The following is a 24,048-nucleotide window of genomic DNA, read 5'->3' on the forward strand; positions in this document are numbered from 1 at the left end:
TGGACAGAAAGCTTGTATGGCTAGCATCACACAAGCAGATGTTCACCTTCAGAACTAGCAATTACTGAGACGCAAGGGATATTAGCATTTTTTCTTTGGAAAAGTAAAAAGGGCTTCCATAGAAGCAGTGTACAATGGCATATTAATTGCTGAAACACTCATTTCTGAGCTTTGCAAACCATTTAAAAAGGTTACACAATAGTTGATACATTAAAATGAATGGTGGAGGGGAAGGAGCTAGAAGCACTAAAGGAGGACAGAATAAGACAAACTTACAATTTCAGCAAGTACAGATATATATAAAAATGCGTAGTATATCACGCTTCATGACGGACACTAGTTTCTAAGTGCAGGACAGAGAACTGAACCTATGCTGCTCAGGGTGGTCGTGTTTTCAAGAACAGCACACAGCCTCTCAGCCATCCTCCTGTGCAGATATATACAAGCATGTAATTTTCTATTCATTATTATATAGTGTTTAAAGCACAGACCTAGCAGCAGAGTGCAGTACAGGGTGTGGGTGCCAGTGTTTGGGCTGGCATCTTAACAGTAGCGCAGTACTGCGAGTAGCAGTCTGCATCAGTTTGCGTGTCCCTTAGGATTAGTCCTTCAGAAGGTGTTGCTGAAAATGCCACTTTGAGAGATGTGTGGGCATTCAGAGTAGATGCCGGGACCAAGTTCCAGAGGGTGGGTGCGTGACAAGAGACGGATAGGTACAGGTCCTGGATTTGCGGATGAGTCAATATTCGATCTATTTGGGGGGTTTGCAGCGTGAGGGGGATGCTAACAGACATGTGGAGCTTAGCTCTCAGGTATTCGGGTGTGCTTCGAGAATGCTTTGCAGATGACGCATGCAGTATTAAACAGTATGCTGGCTTGCATAGAACAAAGGCAATACAGTAATAAGACATGCTTCAGCATGGAGGACTGCTTTTAGTGGAGTAAGCGAGTGGCTGTAAGCGCAGTCAGGAGAGCATTTCCACCATCGATGGGAGAGGCCATAAAGGCCTACACTATGGAGTACTGTGGCGGGATGAAACGTTTGATTTGGCAAACGGTGGACACTTAGAGCCAGGCAGTTTGCACCTTCTTGCTTATACGTTTCTGAAATGACAGGCTGCTGTCAATGGTGAAGGCTAAGGATTTTGCCGAATCCGAGAGCTGCAATTCATTCTACGCGCAATCCAATGGTACCAATGGATGATTATGCTCAAAGATTCTGGGGCTATGTCCTTGAAGAGAAGGTTCAAGTGTGGTCTTTTGGAATATGACAATGCATTACTTACCGTAAAAGCATTTCTGATGGTTGTATCTGCTTAGATTCACATGCTGTGCATAGGTCCGACATCCAGTGGTCACTGCGGAGTATTGCATTTTGTTTTCGTATTCGTATCCCTATAGTGACGTGCGTTGTACCCACAATCCCTCACGCGTCGAGGTCCCTCTGTTTGTATTTTTCTGCCCTGAGGGAGCCTTCTAGACGTGAGGGAGTACAGAAAAGAGATATAAAAGGAAGTCTATGTTCCTTCCATCCGAGCGGGGAGGAAGGGTGGGCGCATGTGAATCTAAGCAGATACAACCATCAGAAATGCTTTTACGGTAAGTAATGCATTGTCTTCTGATGTTTGTTAATCTGCTTAGAATCACATGCTGTGCATAGACTAGCGAGCAGTACCCGGAGTTGGCGGTGGGTTAAGAGAAGGAACAGTAGAGAAAAGATGTCTTAACACTGCCTGTCCCACCTGGGAGTCAGATCTAGTGTGTGTATCTAGACAGTAGTGTTTTGTAAAGGTGTGCACAGAACTCCAGGTAGCCGCTTTGCAGATGGACTCAAGGGGAACATTTGCAATGAATGCTATGGACGCTCCCGTGCCTAGAGTAGAATGTGCTCTTGGCCTAAAGGGCAGTTCTCTCTTAGCAAGCGTATAGCAGAGAGTGATGCATTGAACAATCCATCTAGAAATAGTGGACTTTGAAACTGCATTCCCTTCTCTTCCTGCTGCCACCGAGACGAAGAACTGATTAGTTTTCCTCAGTGGTCTGGTTCTTTCCATGTAGAACATGACCGCTCTGCAGACATCTAGTGTGTGCAGAGTCCTTTCTTCCAAGTTGGAAGGATTTTTAAAGAACGCTGGTAGTTCTATAGACTGGTTTACGTGGAATTTTGAGATGAATTTCGGAGCAAACCTTGGGTGAGTGCGTAGAACCACCTTATCTCTGTGAACTGTAACAAAGGGGTCTAGAACAGAAAGAGCCTGAAGTTCACTTACTCTCCTGATGGAGGTGATAGCTATTAAAAAAGCAGTCTTAATAGTGAGGTGTTTAAGAGATGCTTTGTGCATGGGTTCGAATGGAGAGCCCATTAGTCTGGTAAGTACCACATTAAGGTCCCATCCGGGAGCTGGGTCAGCAATCGGGGGGTGTATTCTCTTTACTCCTTCCATGAAGGCCTTTATAATAGGGATCTTCCACCACGACACCTTGAGTTGGGAAGTGGTGTATGCAGAAAGTGCCGCTAGGTGGACTTTAATGGAATTGAACACTAGACCTGAATCCAATAGGTGGGTCAGGTATAGAATAATATGTGTGGGAGAGCAGTCAATTGGGTTGATGCTCCTGCCACTGCACCAGATGACAAACCTCTTCCATTTGCTATAATAGCAGTGGCGAGTGTTAGGTTTTCTGGCTTCCCTGAGGATGTCCATGCATCTCTGCGGGAGCTGTAGATGTCCGAATTCTATGATCTCAGGAGCCAAGCTGCTAAGTTCATGTTTTGGGGGCATGGATGCAGAGTCCTGCCCTTGTCTTGTGACAGCATGTTGTACGGGCAGGGGAGTTTCACTGGGGGAGATAGAGACATCTCCATCAAGTGAGCGAACCATGGCTGTCGGGCCCACATTGGGGCCACCAGTATCATGGTTACTTGTTCCTGGTGCATCTTGTGCACCACCTTGTTGAGAAGGGGAGTCGGGGGGGAAAAGTGTAAACAAATTTCCCTGACCATTGCATCGACAGACCGTTCCCCTTTGATTGGTTCTGGGGGTACCTGGAGGCGTAACTTGGGCATTGTGAGTTCTCCAGGGTTGCGAACAGGTCTATTTCTGGGAATCCCCATTGTGTGAAGACGTCGAAGACGATATCTTCGTGCAGTCGCCATTCGTACTCTTCGGGCAGGGGGAAATCTCTGCTGAGTTTGTCTGCCAGCAGATTGAGTTCCCCTGGTACATGTTGTGACAGTAGGAACATGTTTTGTTTGAGAGCCCACTTCCATATATTTTGGGCCAGTTTGGACAGTCCTGGAGAGTGGGTTCCCCCCTGCTTGTTGATGTAATGCATGGCTGTGGTGCTGTCTGTAAGGACCATCATTGTCCTGCCTTGTAGGTGTTCCTGGAAGGCTTTTAGCGCCTTGAACACTGCTAGTAACTCTAGAAGATTGATGTGTTTGGATGCTACGTTCCGAGTCCACACTCCGTGAGCAGTCTGATGGGATAGGTGAGCCCCCCATCCTGTGAGGGATGCGTCTGCGGTTAGAGTGGCTTCCGGCGCGGGTGTGGCAAAGGGTTTTCCTTTTTCCAGGTTTTCCTTTGTCCACCATTGTAGCGAGAGAACTAAGGCCTGCGAGACCACCACTAGATCGTCCCACAGTCCGCTGGCCTGACACCACTGGCTGTTGAGCCACTCTTGCATTGGGCGCAGGCGCGCGTGAGGTACCAAATAAATACACAACGCCATCATGCCTAGCAAGCGCATTGCTTTGCGTACCGTCACCTCTCGACCGGTCACATATTGAGGGATCTGAAACAGCATGTTTTGGACCCTCTCTTTGGAGGGGAAGACGAGGCCGTCCTTTGTTTGAACTAGAGCCCCTAGGAATTGTTTGATTTGGCTGGGGTCTAGGCTGGACTTCTTTTCGTTGATGGAGAAGCCCAACTGGAACAAAAGGTCTACAGTCTTTTGGGTATTGGAGAGGCATGTTTCGTAAGAATCCCCTGTTATGAGCCAGTCGTCGAGGTAAGGGTAAACTGGGATGGACAACCTGCGCAGGTGGGCCGCTGCCACTGCCAGCACCTTCGTGAATACCCTCGGTGCTGATGCTATGCCGAAGGGTAGCACTCTGAACTGGTAGTGTTTGCCCTCTATCATGAACCGGAGGTATTTTCTGTGCGCTGGCAACATTAAAATATGAAAGTATGCATCTTTCATGTCCAATGTTGTCATGTAATCTCCCTGTGATAGCAGTGGGATCACTTCCTGTAAGGTCACCATACGAAACTTTTGGGGTTTGATGAACTTGTTCGCTGGGCGCAGATCTAATACAGGGCGCATGGTTAGATCCTTTTTGGGTACAAGGAAGTACACTGAATAAATACCTTCTGTTACCCGAGATAGAGGCACGACCTCTATGGCTCCTTTTTCCAGCAGTTGTTGTACTTCTTGTAGAAGGATGGCAAGATGTTCCGGTGACATGCGTCGTCCCCTCGGGGGTTTGTATGTTGGGGAACTGTTGAATTCGATGCAGTATCCGTGGGCTACGGTGGAAAGTACCCGGCGGTCTGACGTTATACCCTCACATGCTGGAAGAAAGGATGTTATCCGGCCCCCGACTGGTGTTGCATGGGAGGGGACGCGAATCTTCGCGTCACTTGGTGTTGTTAGGGGCTTGGGAGCCTCTGGGGGTGGACCCCCACCCTCTTCCTTTGCCCCGGCGCTGTCCTCTTTGGCTGTACTGCCCACTATTGGTCTGGAAATTGGTGGCAGGGTACTGTTGCTGCTGGTTTTGTTGTTGGCGTTGGCCACGAAAAAAGCGTTTGTTGCCATATCCGCGCCTGGTAGAGGGCTTAGAGATTTGGTCAAGAGTTTTGATAGTATCGAACTCTTTTAGCCATCTCCAGAGCCTCATCCACCGCTTTCCCGAAGAGGTTAGAGTCTTCAACAGGTTTATTTATTAAAGACGCCTGTGTCTCCGGTTTGAATCCTGAGTTGCGCAGCCATACGTGGCGTTTTAGGAGTATTCCCTGAACCAGGGAATGTCCCGCTGTTTCTGCCGCATCCAGAGAGTTCTTTACAATACTCTGGTTGACCTGGGTTCCTTCGCCAATAGTTGTAAGCAGGCGTGTACGTAGTGGTTCTGGCGCTTCTTCGGCGTCTTTGCGCAGTTTGGCCCACTGCGCGTCTGCATAGCTAGCGAGCAAAGAATTGTTGTTCGCAATTCTTGCCGAAAAGGCAGCCGAGGATGTAACTCTTTTTGCAAGGGCATATAACCGCTTGCCCTCCTTGTCAGGTGGTGCCTCACTGGTGGAAAGTGGTACCCCTGCCCTCTTTCTTGTATTGGTTACTACCAGGGAATCCGGAATGGAATGTCCCCTGATGTGCAGCGGGTCTGAGGGTGAAGGAGTGAAGGAGTGAAAAGTTTTTCAATTCTAGGATTGACCCCTCTGATTAGTGCGGGTGTGGACAGCGAAGGGATGATTCTTCTCTTCACCGAAGCGAGGAGGGGAATGGTCTGACTGACCGGGGGTTTCTCCTTAATTACTCTTTCCACAAAGTCTAATTCAGGAGAGAGCTCCCCAGTGTCCAGTTCGAAATGTGCTGCCGCTCTGCGCAACAGGGCATTGAATGTGGGCTGATCGTCAGTGGGAGACGTGTTTCTAATAGGTGAATTGTCAGGAGGATTTAGGTTTAGGACATCAGTGTCGGAATATATTGATGGGGATTGCCAGGGGTGAGAAGGTCCTTCTTCTGGATTTTCTCCGAAGCCTTCTCCTACCAAGTCTGGGCTGTCTTCCAGACCTTCCTCCTGGTTCCATCCCTCTTCTTCGTCCATAAAATCATCCTCTTGCTCAAAATAATGTTCCTCCCCAGTGAGGTCATACACACTCTGGCAGTCTGAGGCTGTGTCCTGGTGGGGATTGACTAATTTCCGAATCTTGGCCCTGGGGTCCTCCTGAGGCCCTTCTCTTATTCTCTTGGGAGTGGGAGGGTTCTGTGTATTCATAAACCTCTCCATTCTTTCCATGCAGAGATGGAGCCTCTCCATGGTTTCATGGGGTACCCCTGAGCGGTCTAGCGGGGGGAAAAAATAGTGTCTTGTAGCTAAAAACGGCTCGACCTCTCCCACAACGTCGAGGAAAGTGTCCCGTCGCCCTCCGAAAAGCCTTCAGGTGTGTTGGGGGTCCCCTCGACTGAAGGGGGTAGTCCCTGCCTTTCTTCGGGCTTTTTCGGCGTGTCTTTCGACCTCTGCGTAGCGCTCGACGTGTCTTTCGGGGTACGCTTGTGGGCGTCGGCTACCACGATCCTCGCCAAGCTCTCAGCGACTCGTTTGTCAGCGGAGGGCTGTGTTTTCGACGTTATGGGTGTCGATCGCTCTACGGCGGCATGCGCCTTCTGCTGATGCGCGCCGGCCGATGATTTGGGGGCGGCGCCCTTATTTGCCGAAAGCCCAGTCACTGATCGCGGCTGCGAGAGGGGCTTCGAACCCGAACGGTCCGAGGAGGCCGCCGGTGGAACCTGCGTCTCCTTGGGCGCCGATGCGCTCTTCGCATTCGACGAAGAAGAGCCATGGGTTGTGTGCTTATGTGTGGTCTTGTGTGCGTCAATGTCGCCGGGGTGTTCATCCCCATAAGCAGGGCGTGAGCCGAGCCCGTCGGGGCCGGGGACAGACGACGAAGCGCGTGTGCGCTCCTTAGGGGGGTTTTCGACTTCCGTAGCGGAGGTCGTGGTATCACGTTCCTGTCACTGTCGGTGGTAGCAACGGTGGGTGAAGCGTCGGCCTTCGACATAGCATAGGCCGCCCACCTCTTGACCCTACGGTCTTTTAGGGTCTTTGGCTTAAGAAGCCGACAAGCCGTGCAACCTTCCTCTTTGTGATCGAGGGGCAAGCAGCGGTTACACCGTGAATGCTTGTCCTTCCAAGTAAACTTGCCCTTGCAAAGCGGGCAAAACCTAAAGGGTGTCCTCTCCATAGCCGAGGCAATAAATCGCGATAACCACCCCAAGGGAAAGGAAGGGGAAAAGGAAAGGCATTCTCAGAAAAGAACCAGAGATGTCCCACGACCCCCACTCTCCCTACTGTATATGGCCTGCGAGGCCAGGCCACGTGTTCGGCAACGCCGAAGGATCTCCTCCGCTCGTCCCCTCCGTCGAAGATCTTGCTCGGCGGAGACAGCTTCACAACAGCGTCGAGGGGGGAATCGATATGTTCTATATTAATATAGGAAAACTACCAAAGGTCGAGGAGATGAAATCTGCAATGTCCACTATTAGGCGGCCAGGAGAGTTCAGCAGTGAAAGTGGAGAAAGCATAAGGCGACTGTTTGAGTGGTTTGAGTATCAGGATGTAAATTCTGCAAGTTAGTAGATCCATAGATATATTTAAAAACGACACCTCGGGAGTAGGAGAAGATCAAATAGATTACATGAGTATGCAAATGAGGAGATTAGTTTGGCAAGATAATAGGTGTGGAGTGTGAAGGGGAGGGGGCCAGTGGCAGACTTGCATGCCCACTACCCATATCTGTTGTCCCCAGGTAGTATGTGAAGCAGCTGAGAACTTTGGAATGGAAAGGGATGAGGGAGAAGATTCAATAGTTTGCTGGATAGTTCCAATCAGCAGAGTTTTATTTTCAGAATGACCACCTTGAAAGGTTAAGGGTTGAGGAAAAGCAAGATGTAGAAGCAGACTAAAACCTCCGACTGTTTGTAATGTAAAGGAGCCAGCAAGAGCAGTTGGCACCCCAGAGGATAGGTGCCATCTTAGCTCCAATGTTTGACAGGAAGTTCGATAGTGAGAAGAAATGAGGGTGACAAAGCAGAACCCATGTCTAGTACTATAGAGATTATGGAGACAAAGTATCTGGCAAAATAGTCAAATACAAGTCAGGAGGTGAAAGAGCAAAGCACATTTGACAGTGTGGCAGGGATTGTTTGGATGGCAATTTCTTAGCTACCCTGACCTATCACAATCCCCCAAGGTGCACAACATTTGGGATATATATATATACATATATACACACACACACGACCCCCTCTTTGACGACGATCCCAATTATATTATGCACAAGACCTTACATCAGTAAAATCTACCACTTCACCTGCCAATCAACTAAACCTCTTCTACACCCTCATATTCAGCCACCATGAATACTGCTCCAGTCTTGTTTTCCTCTGTACGCCTACAACCCCCTCAATATTCTGAATTTTGCTACTTGCATGCTCTACAGTCCTTTCCTACCTTCTCACTCACTCCATGCTAGCAGTTCTCCATTCACCAGAGATCCCTTTTCATATCCCATATTATCTTTAAATCCATCCCTTGCTGGGACATCCTCCCCTTGCTACCTCCTGCAACCACAACAGTACTCCAATGCTCTGTTCCATGTACGTTGCCACCCGCTCCTTTACCCCAATTGCCCCCTTAACCTTGAATGACTTCCCTAGATCTAGTACCACGCATACACCAAAAACGGCCTTCAAACTCCTCTCCCTTGAAATGAACACCCAATTCATCTGATAATTCCACCACTGAACTCATCCCATCGCTGTATAGATCCTGTATCATACTCGTTTGGCAGTGCAGTCTTTTGGCAGTGCGGTCTTCAGTCCATGTCCCTATTGTGATCACACACGTGCGCACACAAGCAAGCACCCACCCTCCTTCCAATTTCTAGCTACCAAAAAGACTGCAGCACAGATACACATGCATCTCCTGTAACTCTCCAAGTGCTTAAGTATTGCTTTGCCTTCTTGCTGTAACATTGTAACCAGCGCCTTGATGCCCTCTGGTTTAGCGTGCTATACAAATGACTAAAATAAATACATAGGGTTACCTTCTGTTAAGGCAGGCTACTGGAATGCCACTTTGATGGCTTCATTACTGGCACTCTTCAGTGTATTGGAGCATGTTTGTCGTAACATCACAACCACATCACACAACCCCTCAAATGCCATTGCCTCCAACTTCTAATTAAATCAAACTTAAGAAGCTTTTTATTGGTCAGTATTAAAACGCACACTGCCCATCCCTCAAAAATGCCCTGCGAGTACTGTTAAAAAAGCAGATTTGAATACTTATGAATAATCACTAATGTCGAAGTAAAGTCTGAATCTGTCGTATTTTGTTCTTCGGTGCCAGTTTTCTGCAGGTGCAAGTGTTGCATGGTTCTACGTGGGGGTGGTGGGTCTTGGTCACTCCCTGGCGTAGGTCATTCACCACCTCCTGAAAGTCAAATGCCTCCTTGCTTCAGGGCAGCACAGTTGTCAAGAATCTCTTGAAAGCCAGGGCATAAATATTCTTCGCCATTACCATTGCTGACAAGGTTAGTCTCGGCACTGTCAACTGACCCTCACTCCCCTACCAAACTGCTCATTCTCCATACTTAACATGGGTAAGCATTTTCAGTATTGATATAGTATGTATGCATGCATGGGATTTCTAGAACATAAAAACTAGCTGGCTAGCAACGGCATGCTGTACAAAAAAATTGGGAAGAGAGTAAAGGGTAAACAGGAAGGGAGTGTGACTGCTAATACAGGTGGGCTGGCCTGCTGTTGTGAAGGAGAGAGGGTCTATATGTATTAGGTGGATAGCTCAGGGGCAACGTGCTCGCGTTGGAAGCAAGACGCGGAGCAACACAGGTTTGATCCCCGGGTGCGCGCTTAGAAATCCCTGGGCATCAAGCGCGTTATAAATAACCAATTACAATGTACGAATCATCTTTATGCGGAATTCCAAGATGGTGGCACAGCTCACTATCATGTCCAAACTAGGGACGCTAAGGAAACAAACCTACCACACCCACTTTCAGCCAGTCGTCCTATTTGCCATTCACTTAACTATTCCAATGCAACTGTTTAGCTAAACGCAAGATTAACAGCAAGTCCATCGCATCACGACATAAAAGCCAATAGTAGGCAGCAGAAGATTATTCGCCTCACCTCAATTTTGAAGGCAGTGTACCAGTTACCTTTCAGTTTAGAGGTTGGATAGTACAATTCCCTTTATTCCTAGCTCTTCATTGATGACAGGCATGTTATTTAAATTCCCACCCCCAAAATAAATAAAATAAAAAAAAAAAAAAAAAAAACACACAATATCCCATCCTTTGTGTATGTCCCGAAAACGTTAACTTGTCTAAAAGTCTAAAAATTCATTTTGTTTTACGAGTATGCTAAGGGGAAGGTCCGGAAGAGGGAAGTCACAGAGTAGGCACGTATGTGCGTATATGTATGGGAGGAGGGAGGTGCTGGTGCAATGTTTGTGGCGTAGAGGGGAGCGAAAGGGAGGTACTGCACTGCTGATAAGAGGATAAACTGCTGGACTTGGGGGACAGGGGAAGACCAGCTTTCCCCATTGTAGATCGTTTGACACAGACCATTACATTCTGATCCACTGTTTGAAACATACTATCGATATTTAGAGGCCAGCTTTAGCCTGGATTTCATAGGGAGGAACTAGGCAATAACATTTTGCCTGGTGACCTTGTTCTCTAGCGTGTCAAAGGGTTCTTCTCTCCCCTTTAATATACCGGTGAACAGATTTGGTCTGCAGCATCAGCTATATGGTATTACGCATAGGTCTGGCTCGATCTACATGGTATTAATAGGGATACTTTGGGAGGTGGTGGTTACATGTCAGGGAGCGGCACAGCAGTGGCTGCAGGAAAAATAGCGTTTACAACATGGTGCTAAACCAGTGGGTCTGCTCCAGGATCATGCTACCATGCAGGTCTTTCCCTTCCATTGGCTCGATCAACCGGATCAGGCCTCAGTGCTTAGAAATATGGGCGTTTTATTTCATTGCTGGCTAACCTATTCACCTCACACTGAGGCAGTAATGGGGAATCTTACTACCATTTGTACAACATTAGAATAGTAGGCCAGCATATTCTTTTAGTCAGGCAATTGTGATATCCAGACTGATGGTGTATACCAGGGCATTTGCAAACAAAGAACAGCAGGAAGCCTAAAATGAAGAGATTCATACTATAATCTTGGTTACTGTGCACTTGGCCTGACTTGTTATAGAGGATGAACGTTTTTAGTTTCAACTCAGATCTGACGAATGTTCAATGGACCACCTCACTTTACTTATTGGATTTAGTGAAACTGGGAATGGTTGTGTTCAGCATTAAAACATATTAAACAGTTTGTAGAAGAAGTTACCTTCTGTCCGTCCTCCATCAGAACATTAGAAAATGCACATCAGAGTGTGTCTGAAACATCATTTCATTGCCTTTCTGCTAATGGCTTGATTTATTATGGTTTTGATGTTTATCGCTGCTTCTTTAATGTATATTTTATGTGTTTTTTTAGGAGAGATTTTAAATGGTTTCCTTGACTCAGTGCCATGAAACCTTCTGTACTGTCCTGCCCCTAACATTTTTAATGCTGCTGCTGTTACTACCACTAGCGTGGTGTGGGCTTCTAATGCCTTTATGGAGTAGGTGGGGGACATCGCCCAACACTGAGATATATCCATCTGAGAAAACCATCCAACTCCTGTTTTGGCTACATAACCAGTCGTTTTGCAACGCATGAGTAAAAAACTAAAAACAAGCACACATTTGCACATTTAGATAAACAAGGAGTAATTGGAACCAAGTGACATTAAGTGGACTTGGGTGTTGGGGATAACAAACTGTGATGGTGTTGGTTTGCAAAGGACACTTTTGATAGATGGAGCGAGTAATTTCGACATCACAGAAAGCTACAAACATGTTATTAATGTGGTTATGAGAGGTAGAGGAAGGAATTTAAACCAAAAACAAACAGGTTCAACATTAACAAAAACAGTCAGAGTACAATTTCGCTCAACTGCCAGTGACCAAGTCTCCCTTTCGCCCATTATTTGCCTGACTGCCGACAAGTATCATTATATCTGTACAATAGCTTCTCACAACCACACAGCCACCACAGGCTTCCATTAAAACCAAATCTTGTGTACTTAGCATGCTGTCAACTCTAGTTTCTTCATTCTGCCATTGGCATGAGGATCTTCTGCTAATATTGTGAGGACTTTGGTCTAGACAACTGTTAGGGATAATTCTCATTTCATGGCTAATTTCCCTCACCTAGTGAGTCCCCCAGCAACTTTGCTGGACTTCTGGAGTTTATTTTTCTCACTTGGTAAGTGTGAGCTTTTCCCCCACTCTTACCTGTGTTTTGCTATGCGTTTTTACCTGTTTCTTTGTGATTGTGGGCTCTGGAGTACACCACTTCAGTAGCCCCCTTCTTTGTGTGCGTCACCCAGCACCTTCTGTGCAGTGGGACATGGTTGTCGTTCAGACTCCGACTCCATTTCTGAGGCTATTACCGTCCCCTAGAAAAAGGTAAAGTTACCATTAACTTTACTTAGTCAATCTACCACAGATCCAGTACACCCCATCTTCCATGGAGTACTGGAAAGGGTTAATTGGTATCCCTTTTTATCTGTACCTCCTGGAGCATTGTTTCGCTCTTAACATTTAGACTTGGCTGGTGGCAGTGGCATCTACCCTAACCTTTCTACCGCGATTATATTAGATAAACGTGGTACTGTTCTTGGCTATTATATTAGCCTCGAACATAAACCCGCCTGACCAAATAGTCTCTCTTTTGGCTCCGGTTGGGTTTATTCGCCATTTCTTTTGGTTAAAGTCCTTCTTGTGTTTTACTTTACGCGGCAAATTAGGTTCGCCTTCTTTGTTCACTGTCTTTTGGCAGGCTTCTGCTCAGAAGCCTGCCTCAAGGCGCCTGGGTGTCTAGGTGGGCTGAATGTGAGGGAGGGGTGTAGTCACCCCCTGCACAGGGTATCCTAGGAAACCCAAGTCGCACTTTGTCATGCTGTCAATCACCCTACTTTTCCAATCATTCACTCCGGGGTTTATGAGATGGCATTTATAACGCGCCTATACACATGTTTCAAGACGCGACGAGGCAAGGCAGGGGGAACAGGGACACCGATCATACTAGACCAGGTGACATTCAGATCGCGCAAGTGCATGGGAAGAGGGAAGGTGAAAAGTGCGGGGGGAGGACGGGAGTGGGACAGTGCAGTACATGGAAAAATAGAATAAACAATAAGTAAAGTACAGCCAGAAGGTGGCAAGTGCAGGGGTGAAGGGTAAGTGCAAGCATCAGGTGTCAAGTGCTGGTAGGGGGCCTGTAGGCTACAGAAATAGTCCCCAAGTGCGGGGAATGCCAGGAAAGCAGTGCAGGTGTGCTTCTGGTGGGCGAGTGGACCTGGGCCCGAGATCAGAGGGTGGCCAGGTAACCAGTCTAGTTTCAGCCAGGAAATCAGCAGGGGAGAGGAGAAAAAGCAGAAACAAAGAAAGGTTTTGAGGTGCTTCAGGAACCGGAGATGGTTCTCCTCAAGTTTCAAAGGGGCAGGGAGGCTGTTCAGAGGGAGGCCCCAGCCGAAGAGAGATCTACCACCAACTTGTTGCTTGAAGAAGCGACTGACCCTGAAGGAGTTGGATGAGGCGGATGAGCAAAGAGCTCGAGAAGGAAGATATTTATGAAGAGAGAGTTGAAGGAATTGAGGCCCCAGAAGGCCTTGTGGACAATGCAGAGGGTTTTGAAACTAATCCTCAAAGCCACTGGGAGCCAGGGCAGAGATTTCAGTCCTGGAGAGATACAATCCCTGGGCTTGAGGCCAAGGACAAGTCTCGCAGTTCTGTTCTGGATGAGTTGCAGAGTGGCGGAGAGTAAAAGCAGGCAGATTTAGAAATAGGCTGTTGCAATAGTTCAGCCTAGAGAGAACCAGATCTCTGGAGACAGTGAGCTTCTGGGTGAAGGAGAGGAAACTAAGAATACCTCTGAGGAGGAAAGGAAGCGGGGAAGGTCGTACAAACAAGGGAAATGAAAACTAGCAGAAGAGTAGACATTACAGGTAGTAAGTAACCTTTACATATCCCTATATCTTGGGCCCATTTCATTATTAATAGTGGGATATTTCCAAACAAGTACCACAATAAGGGAGGCTGTAAATCTTATTTAACCACGCAGGTGACATTGCAGAGCCCTGCTAAATTAGTTACATTATGAGAGCAAAACATCCACGGGCTAGCACTGAATAAAACATGGCTGCTCTGCAGATAATCTCAATAGGGACATGCTTCCGTTATTTGTCTAAAGCAATTTTAGTATGAAGGACAGCAGGAATCTACATAGCATGTGATACATGTTTTGGAAGCCAGAGTCTCAGAATGCCTGTTCCCATAAATGGCAAAGATTATCAAAGGACCTGAAGGTTTTAGTTCTGTTTAGGTGGAACTAGGGTCCTCTGTACATCAAGATAGTGCAGCACCCTTTCAAAAGGAGAGGAAGGATGAGGAGAAATAAAAAGGCAGAGAAACTTTGTGGTTTGCGAATATCTGAAAGTACTGCAGGCAGCAAAATGGGTCCTCAATAGGTCCTTGTGCTAGCCAACGTCTGCCGCTCACTCAACCTTCATTTAGAAGAACACGTTCTTCCTTTCAACTGGATGGTCCTCCCACATATTCCTCATTTTAGCCATTCGTATCATCAGCTTTGCTGCTTCATAAAAAACACCAGAGGGCCCTGTGCTCGATGTTGTGGCGTTGATGTCCCTCGAGGGCCGCCGTAGAATGTTGACGTCGTACGCAGTACAAATAGCACGAGCCGCTCCTGCCGACCAGGTGTGCCCTCAGATCGTAAGCTCTAAAGGAACACAGAGTGTAATTCACGTAAATTGTACGGCAGTGTAGGCTGGGAGGGTCGAGTAATACGTGGGCGGAACATCCAGTCGAAAGAACATTACCAGTTGGTAAGTAACTTGTTCTTCAAATGGATTGTGTCCTCCCACGTATTTCTCATCTTAGATAGACTGCCAAAGCAGTGAAAATTTGGAGGAGGTAGTACCAATTAACCCTAGTCATGGACCATATGAAGAACGGCCTTCGCACAAAGACCTCCTTAGGATGAGGTTGAATCTAAACAATGTTTCACAAATGTATGCATAGACGACCAGGTGGCTGCTGCACAGATATCCTGCACCGGACACCCCTTTGAAGTGCTGTCAAAGTTGCCATGCCACTGGTGGAATTAGGTCTTAGCCCATCTGGAGGTTCTTTACCTGCCAGTCTAACATTCTCCGATTGCCAAAATTAACCATCTGGATAAGGTTTCTTTTGTTACTGCCAGGCCCAATTTGTGGATGGTATATCCAATAAAAAGTTGGTAACTCGTCGAAACTTTGCAAGTCTAGAAATATAAAAGCGGAGAGCCCTTTGAGTCCAGCCTGTGCAGCCTTTCTTCCTCCTTACTTGCATGAGGGGGAAGATATAAAGATGGCAAAGTAATTTGAGACTAATAAAAGTCACCTACCTTGGGTAGGAGTGAAGGTTTGACTGAGTAATACTTTATCTTTATGGAATATGGTGTGAGGAGGCTTACAAGAGAGCCTGTAACTCAATCACCCTGCAGGCTGATGCGATAGCCACTAATAGGACTGTTTTCAATGTGAGGAGCCTTAGAGGACAGGAATGTAAAAGGCTCAAACGGAATGCATCTAAGGAATTTTACATACTAAATTTAGATCCTAACAGGGATAATGGATATGGAATGGGACTGGGTTTGGGGAGGGAGGAGGTGGGGAGTCCACGTTAGTGAGAGCCTTAAAAAAAATGGTACAATCAATGGTATCTTGAAATAAGACCTCTTCAGAGGAGCGCTTAAAGATAGAAAGCACTGCTAGATATCCTTTTATTGTACCAATCTGAAGCCCCAGATTGGCTAAATGTAACAGGAAAGAAAGCACCATAGGTGTGCCACATAGGAATGGATCCACATTCTTATCCTTGCACCAGTTACTTAACTTATTCCAACAACACCGGTACAAGGCTTCTGCTGCTGGCCTTCTGGCCGAAAGCAAAATCTCCATTACGTCGTCCAGGTGGTCCCAATCCTTATATCTCAGCCTCTCAGAAACCATGCATGAAGGCTGAGTGTCTTGACCTCTAGATGGCGAACCCGCCCTCTTGCGAGAGAAGAGCCTCCCTTTGTGGAAGGCGTATTGGAGGGCAGATGAACATGTCCAGAAGGTCCGGGTACTACGTCCTCCTGGCCCAATCTGGGGCAATTACGATCATGGTTTTCTTGAACGTTCTCAACCTCCTGATTACGTGAGGAATCACGGGGACTGGAGGAAACACGTACAGGAGTGGAAATTTAGTCCACTACAAACGTGTCCCCCTAGAGCTCCTCGTGGAGGAAATTCCCTTGAGCAATACTGTTCGCACTCCCGATTGACCTTGGTTGCGAACAGATCCACTTGAGGGTTGAAGGACTTCCTGAGCTAGTTCCCACTTGTGGGAGACTGCTCTGCCTGCTCAGAGCGTCCGCCGCCGTGTTCTTCTCTCTGGCTAGGTGAACTGCTGACAGAGATTCCTTCTTGTATTGCCCAGAACCAGAGCTGCATTGCCTCTATGCACAGTGGTAGTGACCCTACGCCTCCTTTCTTGTTGAGGTAGTACATGGCCACTGTGTTGTCCGTCATTATCAGGACATTCTTTCCCCGTACAGCGGGCAGGAAGGCCTTCAGCACTAGTCTGATTGACATCAGCTCCAAAAGGTTGATGTGTAGTTTGCACCCCGATGGAAAACGACTGCCGATTGTCAGATCGTTGGTGTGGACTCCCCACGTGAGTGAGGCGTCCGTCACTATGGTTATCTCCGGCGAAGGTTGCCAAAAAGATTCTCCCTTGACACCCTTTGAGAATATTGTCCTTGCAAGCTCACCATAGAAGAGCTTGAGACACTCTGGTCAGAACTTGCAGAAGATCTGACATATTCCCCAAAAATTGGGACCACTAATTCCCGAGGGCCCATTCTCAATCTGGCCTCTGGCACCAGAAAAATGCAGGATGCAATGAGGCCGAGCAACCTCAGAAAATCGAAGGCCAGCAGATGCTGCGCATCCTGGAACGTTTGTTACCATCTGCAGAATGTGCAGAGCTCTCACTTCGGGAGGCGAGACTTCCCTGAGGAAGTATCCAGGACTGCTCCGATGAATTGGAGTTTTTGGAATGGTATCATATGAGATGTCTTGTAATTGAGTGAGAAGCCCAGTCTGTGTAGGAAGTGGCAGGTTATCCTCCGATGTTCCTGGGCCTGTTCGGGTGAACAAGCCCTGATTAACCAATCGTCCAGGTAGGGGTAGACGTGAATCCCCCCCCCCTCTGAGACTTGCTGACACTACTGCCATCAGTTTGGTGAAAACCCTCGGGCGGAGGTCAGCCTGAATGGCAGAACTTGAAATTGAAAAGGAGAACTGCCAACCTCGAACCTGAGGTACTCTGTGCTGGAGATGGATTTGCACATGAAAGTAAGCATCCTGAAGGTCCAATGCTACCAACCAGTCTTGGAATTGGAGAGCCTGAAGGATCTGAGAAAGTGTTACCATGTTACCATCTTGAACTTTTCCTTCCAGTCTAAGATGGGTCTCAATCCTCCGTCCTTCTTGGGAATGAAAGTAGGGGGAATACCAACCCTTGTTCCTCTCCGCTGCAGGTACATGTTCTATTGCACCTTTCTCTAGCGGGGTTAAAATCTCCTGCACAAGGAGCAGATCTGGAATTTTGACAAGAGTTGTATCCTGGTGGATGATCCTGCGGCCTTATCTGAAAAGGAAGGCAGTAATCTTGGGCTACCGTTTCCAGTGCCCAAGCATCTGAAGTAATGCCATGGGTTCAGATGCTGAGAGATTCTGCCTCTCACCGGGGTCTTGTGAGTCAAGGCCTCTGAGTGTGTTAGAGGCAGCTGCAGCAGCGGTTTAGGGGACAGTTGCCGCTGCTGGGGCTGATCTAGCACCCTTTCCTCGTCCACCACGAGGGAATCTTTTTTGGTCCCGTTTAACTAGCCTGTCCTACGCCCCTTCCAAATGAGGAATAGAAACGAAAAGGACAACCCCTCCAGGAAGATGAGCCTGAGTAGGTGTGTTGCTGAGGTTGTCGTATGGAGGGGCTAAGTGACTTAACCGCCGCCTTGGAGGTCTACAGCTTCTCTAGACTCTCATCCGCCTTGCTGCCGACCGTCAAAGGGCACATTGAGAAGTCTGGCCTCCACATCCGCTGCAAAGCCAGACTTTCTCAGCCACGCAAACCTGCGTAGCACAGTGCTAGATGCCATGTACCTGCTGATGCGGTCAGCAGTTTCTAGTCCTGACTGAAGACATTCCCCATTGCCTCCTTTCCATTCTTCAAAATAGCCAGGAAGCAGTCTTGTTCCTCGCCCTCCGGAATGTGCTGAGCCACCATGCTAACCCAGTCCCACAGGGTGTAGATAAACCTCGAAAGGGTACAAGTAGCATTGGTTGACTTTAAGCCATACTAAAAAATCTTGCGAGCACAGGCATCAATTGTCATCCCTATTCGGGGGAATAGCGAGATCAGCAGATTGCCTGGTGGATGTAGCTGCTTGGACCACTAAGCTTTCAGGTGTAGGGTGCTTAGTTAAATAGTCTGGATCAGAGGATGAAGGTGTATATTTTCTGGCAACATTTTTGTTTATCGCAGGTCCAGACTCTGGAGTATCCCAGTTGGACATGACCTTCCTTTGGAGGGCTGTATGAAAAGGTAGTACCGGATCCTTCCGAGGACCCTGGCTCAGAATATCTGTCATGTCATCTTGTTTGTAGGTAGGAGAATTCCCGCTATAACCCATGAACTCCACAACCCTATTAATATTTCTGTATGCTGAATCAGCATGATCAGCTGGGTCAGGTTTGTCAAACCCCAATTCAGGCTAAGTGTCTATGCCACTAGTCGATTGGAGGCAGTAAAAGATCATACATTTTTGATTGTGGGTCAATCAGCTCCTCAGGAGCGTTCTTTGTTCCATATTTTAACCCAAATGGGGAAGAATCTTTCTCAGAGGATTGCCCCTCATAAATAGAAGTCACAGACTTGAATGTCTTTCCTTGGCAAATAGGTATAAGCCTTACCCTGGGTTGAGGCCATGAAGGCATCAGCATTGATTTCGTCAATGACGCTACAGGAATCGATGCTGTCTTTGATAGAGGCGTCGATAGAGGCATTGATGTCGTTGACACTGGCTTCGATAAAGTCAAAGGTGCCTTAGACAAAGGTGTCGTCAAGAAATCCTCGACAGGTGTTGAAGGTTTGGAACTTATTTTGTCTGGCGTTGCCTTCGATTTATGCACCAACAGGCTTGTTGACTTGCTTTCTGTGAGGTACCGGAGAAGGTTCTCTAGACGGTACCCTCGACGATTTCCCGCCAGATTTAGAGCATTTAGTAGTCTCTGTCCTTACTGTCATCCCAAAGGATGAGCTGGGGCATGCCCTTTGTGTGACTTCTTCGAGAGGGCTGTTCCGCATTCTCGAAGATTCGCATCATTGTGGCTCTGAAAGCCTCCCATTTTCTAGGGGAATCATGTTTGGGTGGACAAGTGATAACCCTTGTAGAGTCAGAAGATGAAGATGTCATTTGACCTCACCACAAAGTAACATCATAGGAAGCAATGGAACGACCTTTCACCCCTTGACCACACAGGAAGTGACATCACATAGCATAGTTTCCAAGTACACTACAAAAAATATGGTCATGCGATCACTGCAAAGTGATATACATTTATACAAGAATGGATCACCATATGTATCATTAATATCAGCGTGTATAGGCCCATATTACCAAATTACTGTGAATGCAAGCAGACGTCCAAGGCCAAACGATAATGATGTGTTATTATATAGCACTTACGCTTAAGTGCTTCATATAGAACAAATATACATACAATATTACCCGCCCTGTGTTGGTACTCTTATCAACCTCAGCAGGATGAAAAGCTGAGTTGACCATGCCGGGAGTCAAACCTGCAGATGGCACACACATTGCAGCAGCAATCGCTCAACCCACAGAGCTATCTTAATGCTACAGCCATCAGGAAACTAGCTACTCCAGAAACAAAGCCACATGCTGCTGGCACAGCCCAGGAGCCTCAATTTAAATATTTTTTTTTTTTTTTAAAAGTGGTTTAATTTTTCTTTATTTATTTATTTTTTAGGGGTAGCAAGGGAGACCTCAGGGGTCACAGGTGCGACCCCTGGTGACCCCTAAATGATGTCCCTGGAAGATGTGTTCTCAGTAGTTATGGAGCAAAGTGAATGAAGTGGTACATCATATAGCCCCTTCTGAAGTCACTGAACTGGGACAGGGTTTTGAAGAAACCTCAATAGCGGTGGTTTGCACGGCTCCCTAAACAACTTTGTACTGTGCTGCCCATTTTGGACACAATTTTATGTGCGTCACTGTAGAGAACTAAAGCTTGTTTTGGGAGACTCCTGAACAGATCATCCTAAGGCTTCCAAAGAAGTCCTCAGAGGAAAAAAGGAATTTCAGGGGCACGCTATAAAAGGGCAAGGGCCCTCGTGTTCAGCAGCAGCACTGGTTTTAGCTATTGAACCTGGTGGCGCGGAATACAAGAGGAATCTTTGCAGTCCCTAGTAGTCCTTTGGTACAAGTGCCATTGCTATCCCCTGAAGAGGAATCAGAGGTTCGGTAGTGCCAAGTCGTCCATGGTAGGACTGCAAGGAACCCTTCCAGATCTGGCACTAAGAATTTGCCACTGGAGTGGTGGGAGGTCCGGGGTTGGTAAGCAGAGGAGAAAAGGAAATGTACCTCCAAAGAGCTTTCTTTCTGGTTCTGAGAGGAGGATGGTGTTAGCGGTCAACCAGGCAGCAAAGCCGGTCTCTCAGTAAAGGACCCAACAGTGTGTCAACAGAGCGGCTAGAGCTTTTATGGAAACTGCTCCCGAAACACTCAACACAAGGAATGTTGGAAGACAAGAACAGACAAGCTGCATGAGGAGTAACTAGATTTGTGGAGCATATGTACAGGTATGAAACCCAACCCCAGAGGATGTACCCCTGAAAAACAGGACCAGGGTTTGTCCAAGCTCATGCAAAGTTCATCAGTTGTTGGGCAGCTGGACAACAGGGTCAAATTAGATAGCTCTTCGATTCACTGCAACTTAAATCCGTAAATCAGGAAAAACAACAAATGTTCTAACTGCAGGAGGAGGCTGAAGAAAAGGTTAAGGGGGAGTAGTGAGGGACGTTGAGCTGGTAGGTATCCATCTAAAAAAAATGGCTAATGCAATGCCAGCACCTTTCTTTTACACTGAACTTAGACTGAGCAGGCTCCTTGAAAACAGTCCTACTGATTCATTGAGGAGACACAAAGGCTGGATAACAGAATTCATGTTCTGATGATCTGAAAAGCGAATGACGGAAAAGAAAAAAAAAAAGATTTCTGCTAATGTTTTACTATACATTCTCACCTGCCTTCATGTGGATTTAATTTCAGAACACATTGAATATATATATATATATATATATATATATATATATATATATATATATATATATATATATATATATATATATATATATATATATATATATATATATATATATATATATATATATATATATATATATATATATATATATATATGTAAGGCACTGGTCCTCGAATACAATCACTGGAGCAGATTGCTGCATTTGTTCAAATGGTTGCAAATTACCAATACAGAAAGTTAAGCTTACCTCTTTAAGACTGATTTTGGCCGTGTAGACCACATTGGTTCCATCCCTTTTGAAGTGTGCATGCGGTTTATCCTTCAATAGAAACACTATATCGGCGGGGATGTTGTCTGGTGTGGAGTCTCCTTCCTTGGGGAATGTGATTTTGGTTCCTTCTTTCCAACCTCTCTTAATGACAATGTTCAAGATCTTATCCTCGGTCCTCATTGATCGTCCATCAGGATTCAATCTGCGCCTTGTGATCTTCATCCTCTTTGTACAGCCATGAAAGATCTCCTCGAGTGACACCTTCAGTTCATGGACCACAGGAGGATCCTGTACTTTTCTTCGTGAGTTAAGTGGTTCAGGGTGCCTTCTGTGAAACCCATTTACCCCAAACCGCCCAAAGGCATTGAATGGATCATCATCATCCTCGTCAATATCCATGTCCTCATGTTCAAACCCATTTGGCATTCGCCCACGGCTGGATCCGAAGAAAATATCAAAAGGATTGGAGCCACCAAAAAAAGAGGCAAAGGTAGCATGGGGATCTCCATGGAAAGTGTAGTGGAAAGTGCTTCCTGAGTTGTTGGAAGAACCGCCTCCAGTTTTGAGACCTAGAACAAAAAAATGAAAAAATAAAGTTACTTAAAAATGTAAACGGATCAAAAAAAGTATGCGATATGTCAGGAAAAACATCCCCCAGCTAATCAAGTTTCAGAATACAATTTTTAGTAAATTGCAGCATGCCTGGTACATATTCTCTCTCCTTACCATATAATGAAGGGATCGTATGGGCCAATAAACATGATCAAACATCACAGGAACAGATATCGTTGAAACCCTCAAATGCTTTCAAAATAGAACTCAACTTCCTTTGAAGGACACTTTAGATTTAACATTCTTCTGCTTCAAAAACATTTTAAAAACGTTACGTGATCCATTTTCCACACAATCACAAAACTAAATTTGCATTCCTGACCAGTAACAAAATCAATAACAGTGTAAGACCCCAACTTCATGCAGGTCATGAAAAACATCAATGAAACTTCAGTTAGAGGATTCAAAAACCTGTCAGCACCCAACTAGCAAACCTTCCATATTCCATCTCTACCTTCTTGCACTGGTGTACAAGGTTGCTTAGGGTCAGTCACTCCTGACTCCCTCCCACGAGAAAATCAAAGATAAGCATTATTATTTTTGCGTATTGGTTTGCAACTTCCCTAAAGAACAAGTTACTTCTTACCTTGTAACGTTCTTTCGATGGGATGTTCCTCCGACGTATTCCTTATCTATGATATTTGTATCTCCAGCTTGCTGGCCTCGGAAATTTTTTTTCCCAGTAGAGGGCGCGGTGCATCGACGTCTGTCGAGTAGGTGCTCCTCGACGGCCACCGTATCGACGCCGACGTCATCATGCCTATAAATGGCCACGCGCAGCGTCCGTTGCTCAGTTCCGTTTTGTAGAGTAAAGTAGTTATTGTATGAATGGTTACTACCCTTGAAGGAGCGTAAGCTGCAACCACAAGGGAAATGTTACTGCGGGGATGGATGGGAGGGGCGATTAGGAATACGTCGGAGGAACATCCCATCGAAAGAACGTTACAAGGTAAGAAGTAACTTGTTCTTCGAAGGGATTGTGTCCTCCGACGTATTCCTCATCTATGATAGACTCCCATAGCAGTGGTATGTGATTGGAGGCGGGAGTAAGAGATGCCATATTTCCCTTTAAGAATGAACAGAGTGTAACACAGCTTTGCCAAATCTAGTCTCTTGACTGGAGGAGGAATCCAGGCTATAAAATTTGGTAAAGGTATGTGCGGACGACCATATGGCAGCCGCACATATGTTTCTAATTGGTACCCCTCTTTGAAGAGCTGAGGATGCTGCGATACCCCTGGTCAAATGAGCCCTTAGATTTTGAGGGGGTCTTTCCCTGCCAGTTTGTAGCATTCCAGAATGGCTAAAATAATCCATCTGGAGAAGGTTTGTTTGGTTATTGGTAATCCCAACTTATGTCCTGCGTAACCTACAAAGAGTTGGTCTGCTTGTCTAATTTTAGCAAGTCTACTGATATAAAAACTCAAGGCTTGCTTAGCGTCCAGCCTGTGTAGTCTCTCTTCCTCTTTCCCCGGGTGGTGAGGAGGATAGAATGAAGGTAAAGTAATCTTCTGAGTAATGTGAAATTCAGAAACTACCTTTGGGAGGAAGTTAGGCTTCACCTGTAGAACTACTTTGTCCTTGTGAAAAGTTGCATGAGGAGGTTTACAAGATAGGGCTTGTATCTCGCTAACCCTTCTAGCAGATGTTAATGCTACCAATAAAACAGTTTTGAGGGTGAGAAACTTCAATGAACAAGAGTGGAGTGGTTCAAAGGGAGCACCCTTTAGGAAGTTTAAAACTAGATTTAAGTCCCATAAGGGAACTTGGAATGGTCTTGGAGGGTAAACATTAGTTAGACCTTTCAGGTATTGTATTACCAATGGAATTTTGAAATACGATGGCTCCT

The 24,048-nt window shown here is 46.4% G+C and overlaps 1 protein-coding gene across 2 annotated transcripts in view; it reads right to left on the reverse strand.

The window, feature by feature from the left end:
* Positions 1-24,048, reverse strand: part of DNAJB5 (DnaJ heat shock protein family (Hsp40) member B5) — a 169,991-nt gene that overhangs the window by 48,559 nt on the left and 97,384 nt on the right. For both annotated transcript variants that reach the window (XM_069626814.1, XM_069626815.1), the window contains one exon: positions 21,564-22,156. In XM_069626814.1, coding sequence (XP_069482915.1) covers positions 21,564-22,156 — 593 coding nt within the window. The remainder of the gene's footprint in view (positions 1-21,563; positions 22,157-24,048) is intronic.

This window comes from Ambystoma mexicanum, chromosome 6p (assembly GCF_040938575.1).
Source record: "Ambystoma mexicanum isolate Mex_15411 chromosome 6p, UKY_AmexF1_1, whole genome shotgun sequence".
NCBI lineage: Eukaryota > Metazoa > Chordata > Amphibia > Caudata > Ambystomatidae > Ambystoma > Ambystoma mexicanum.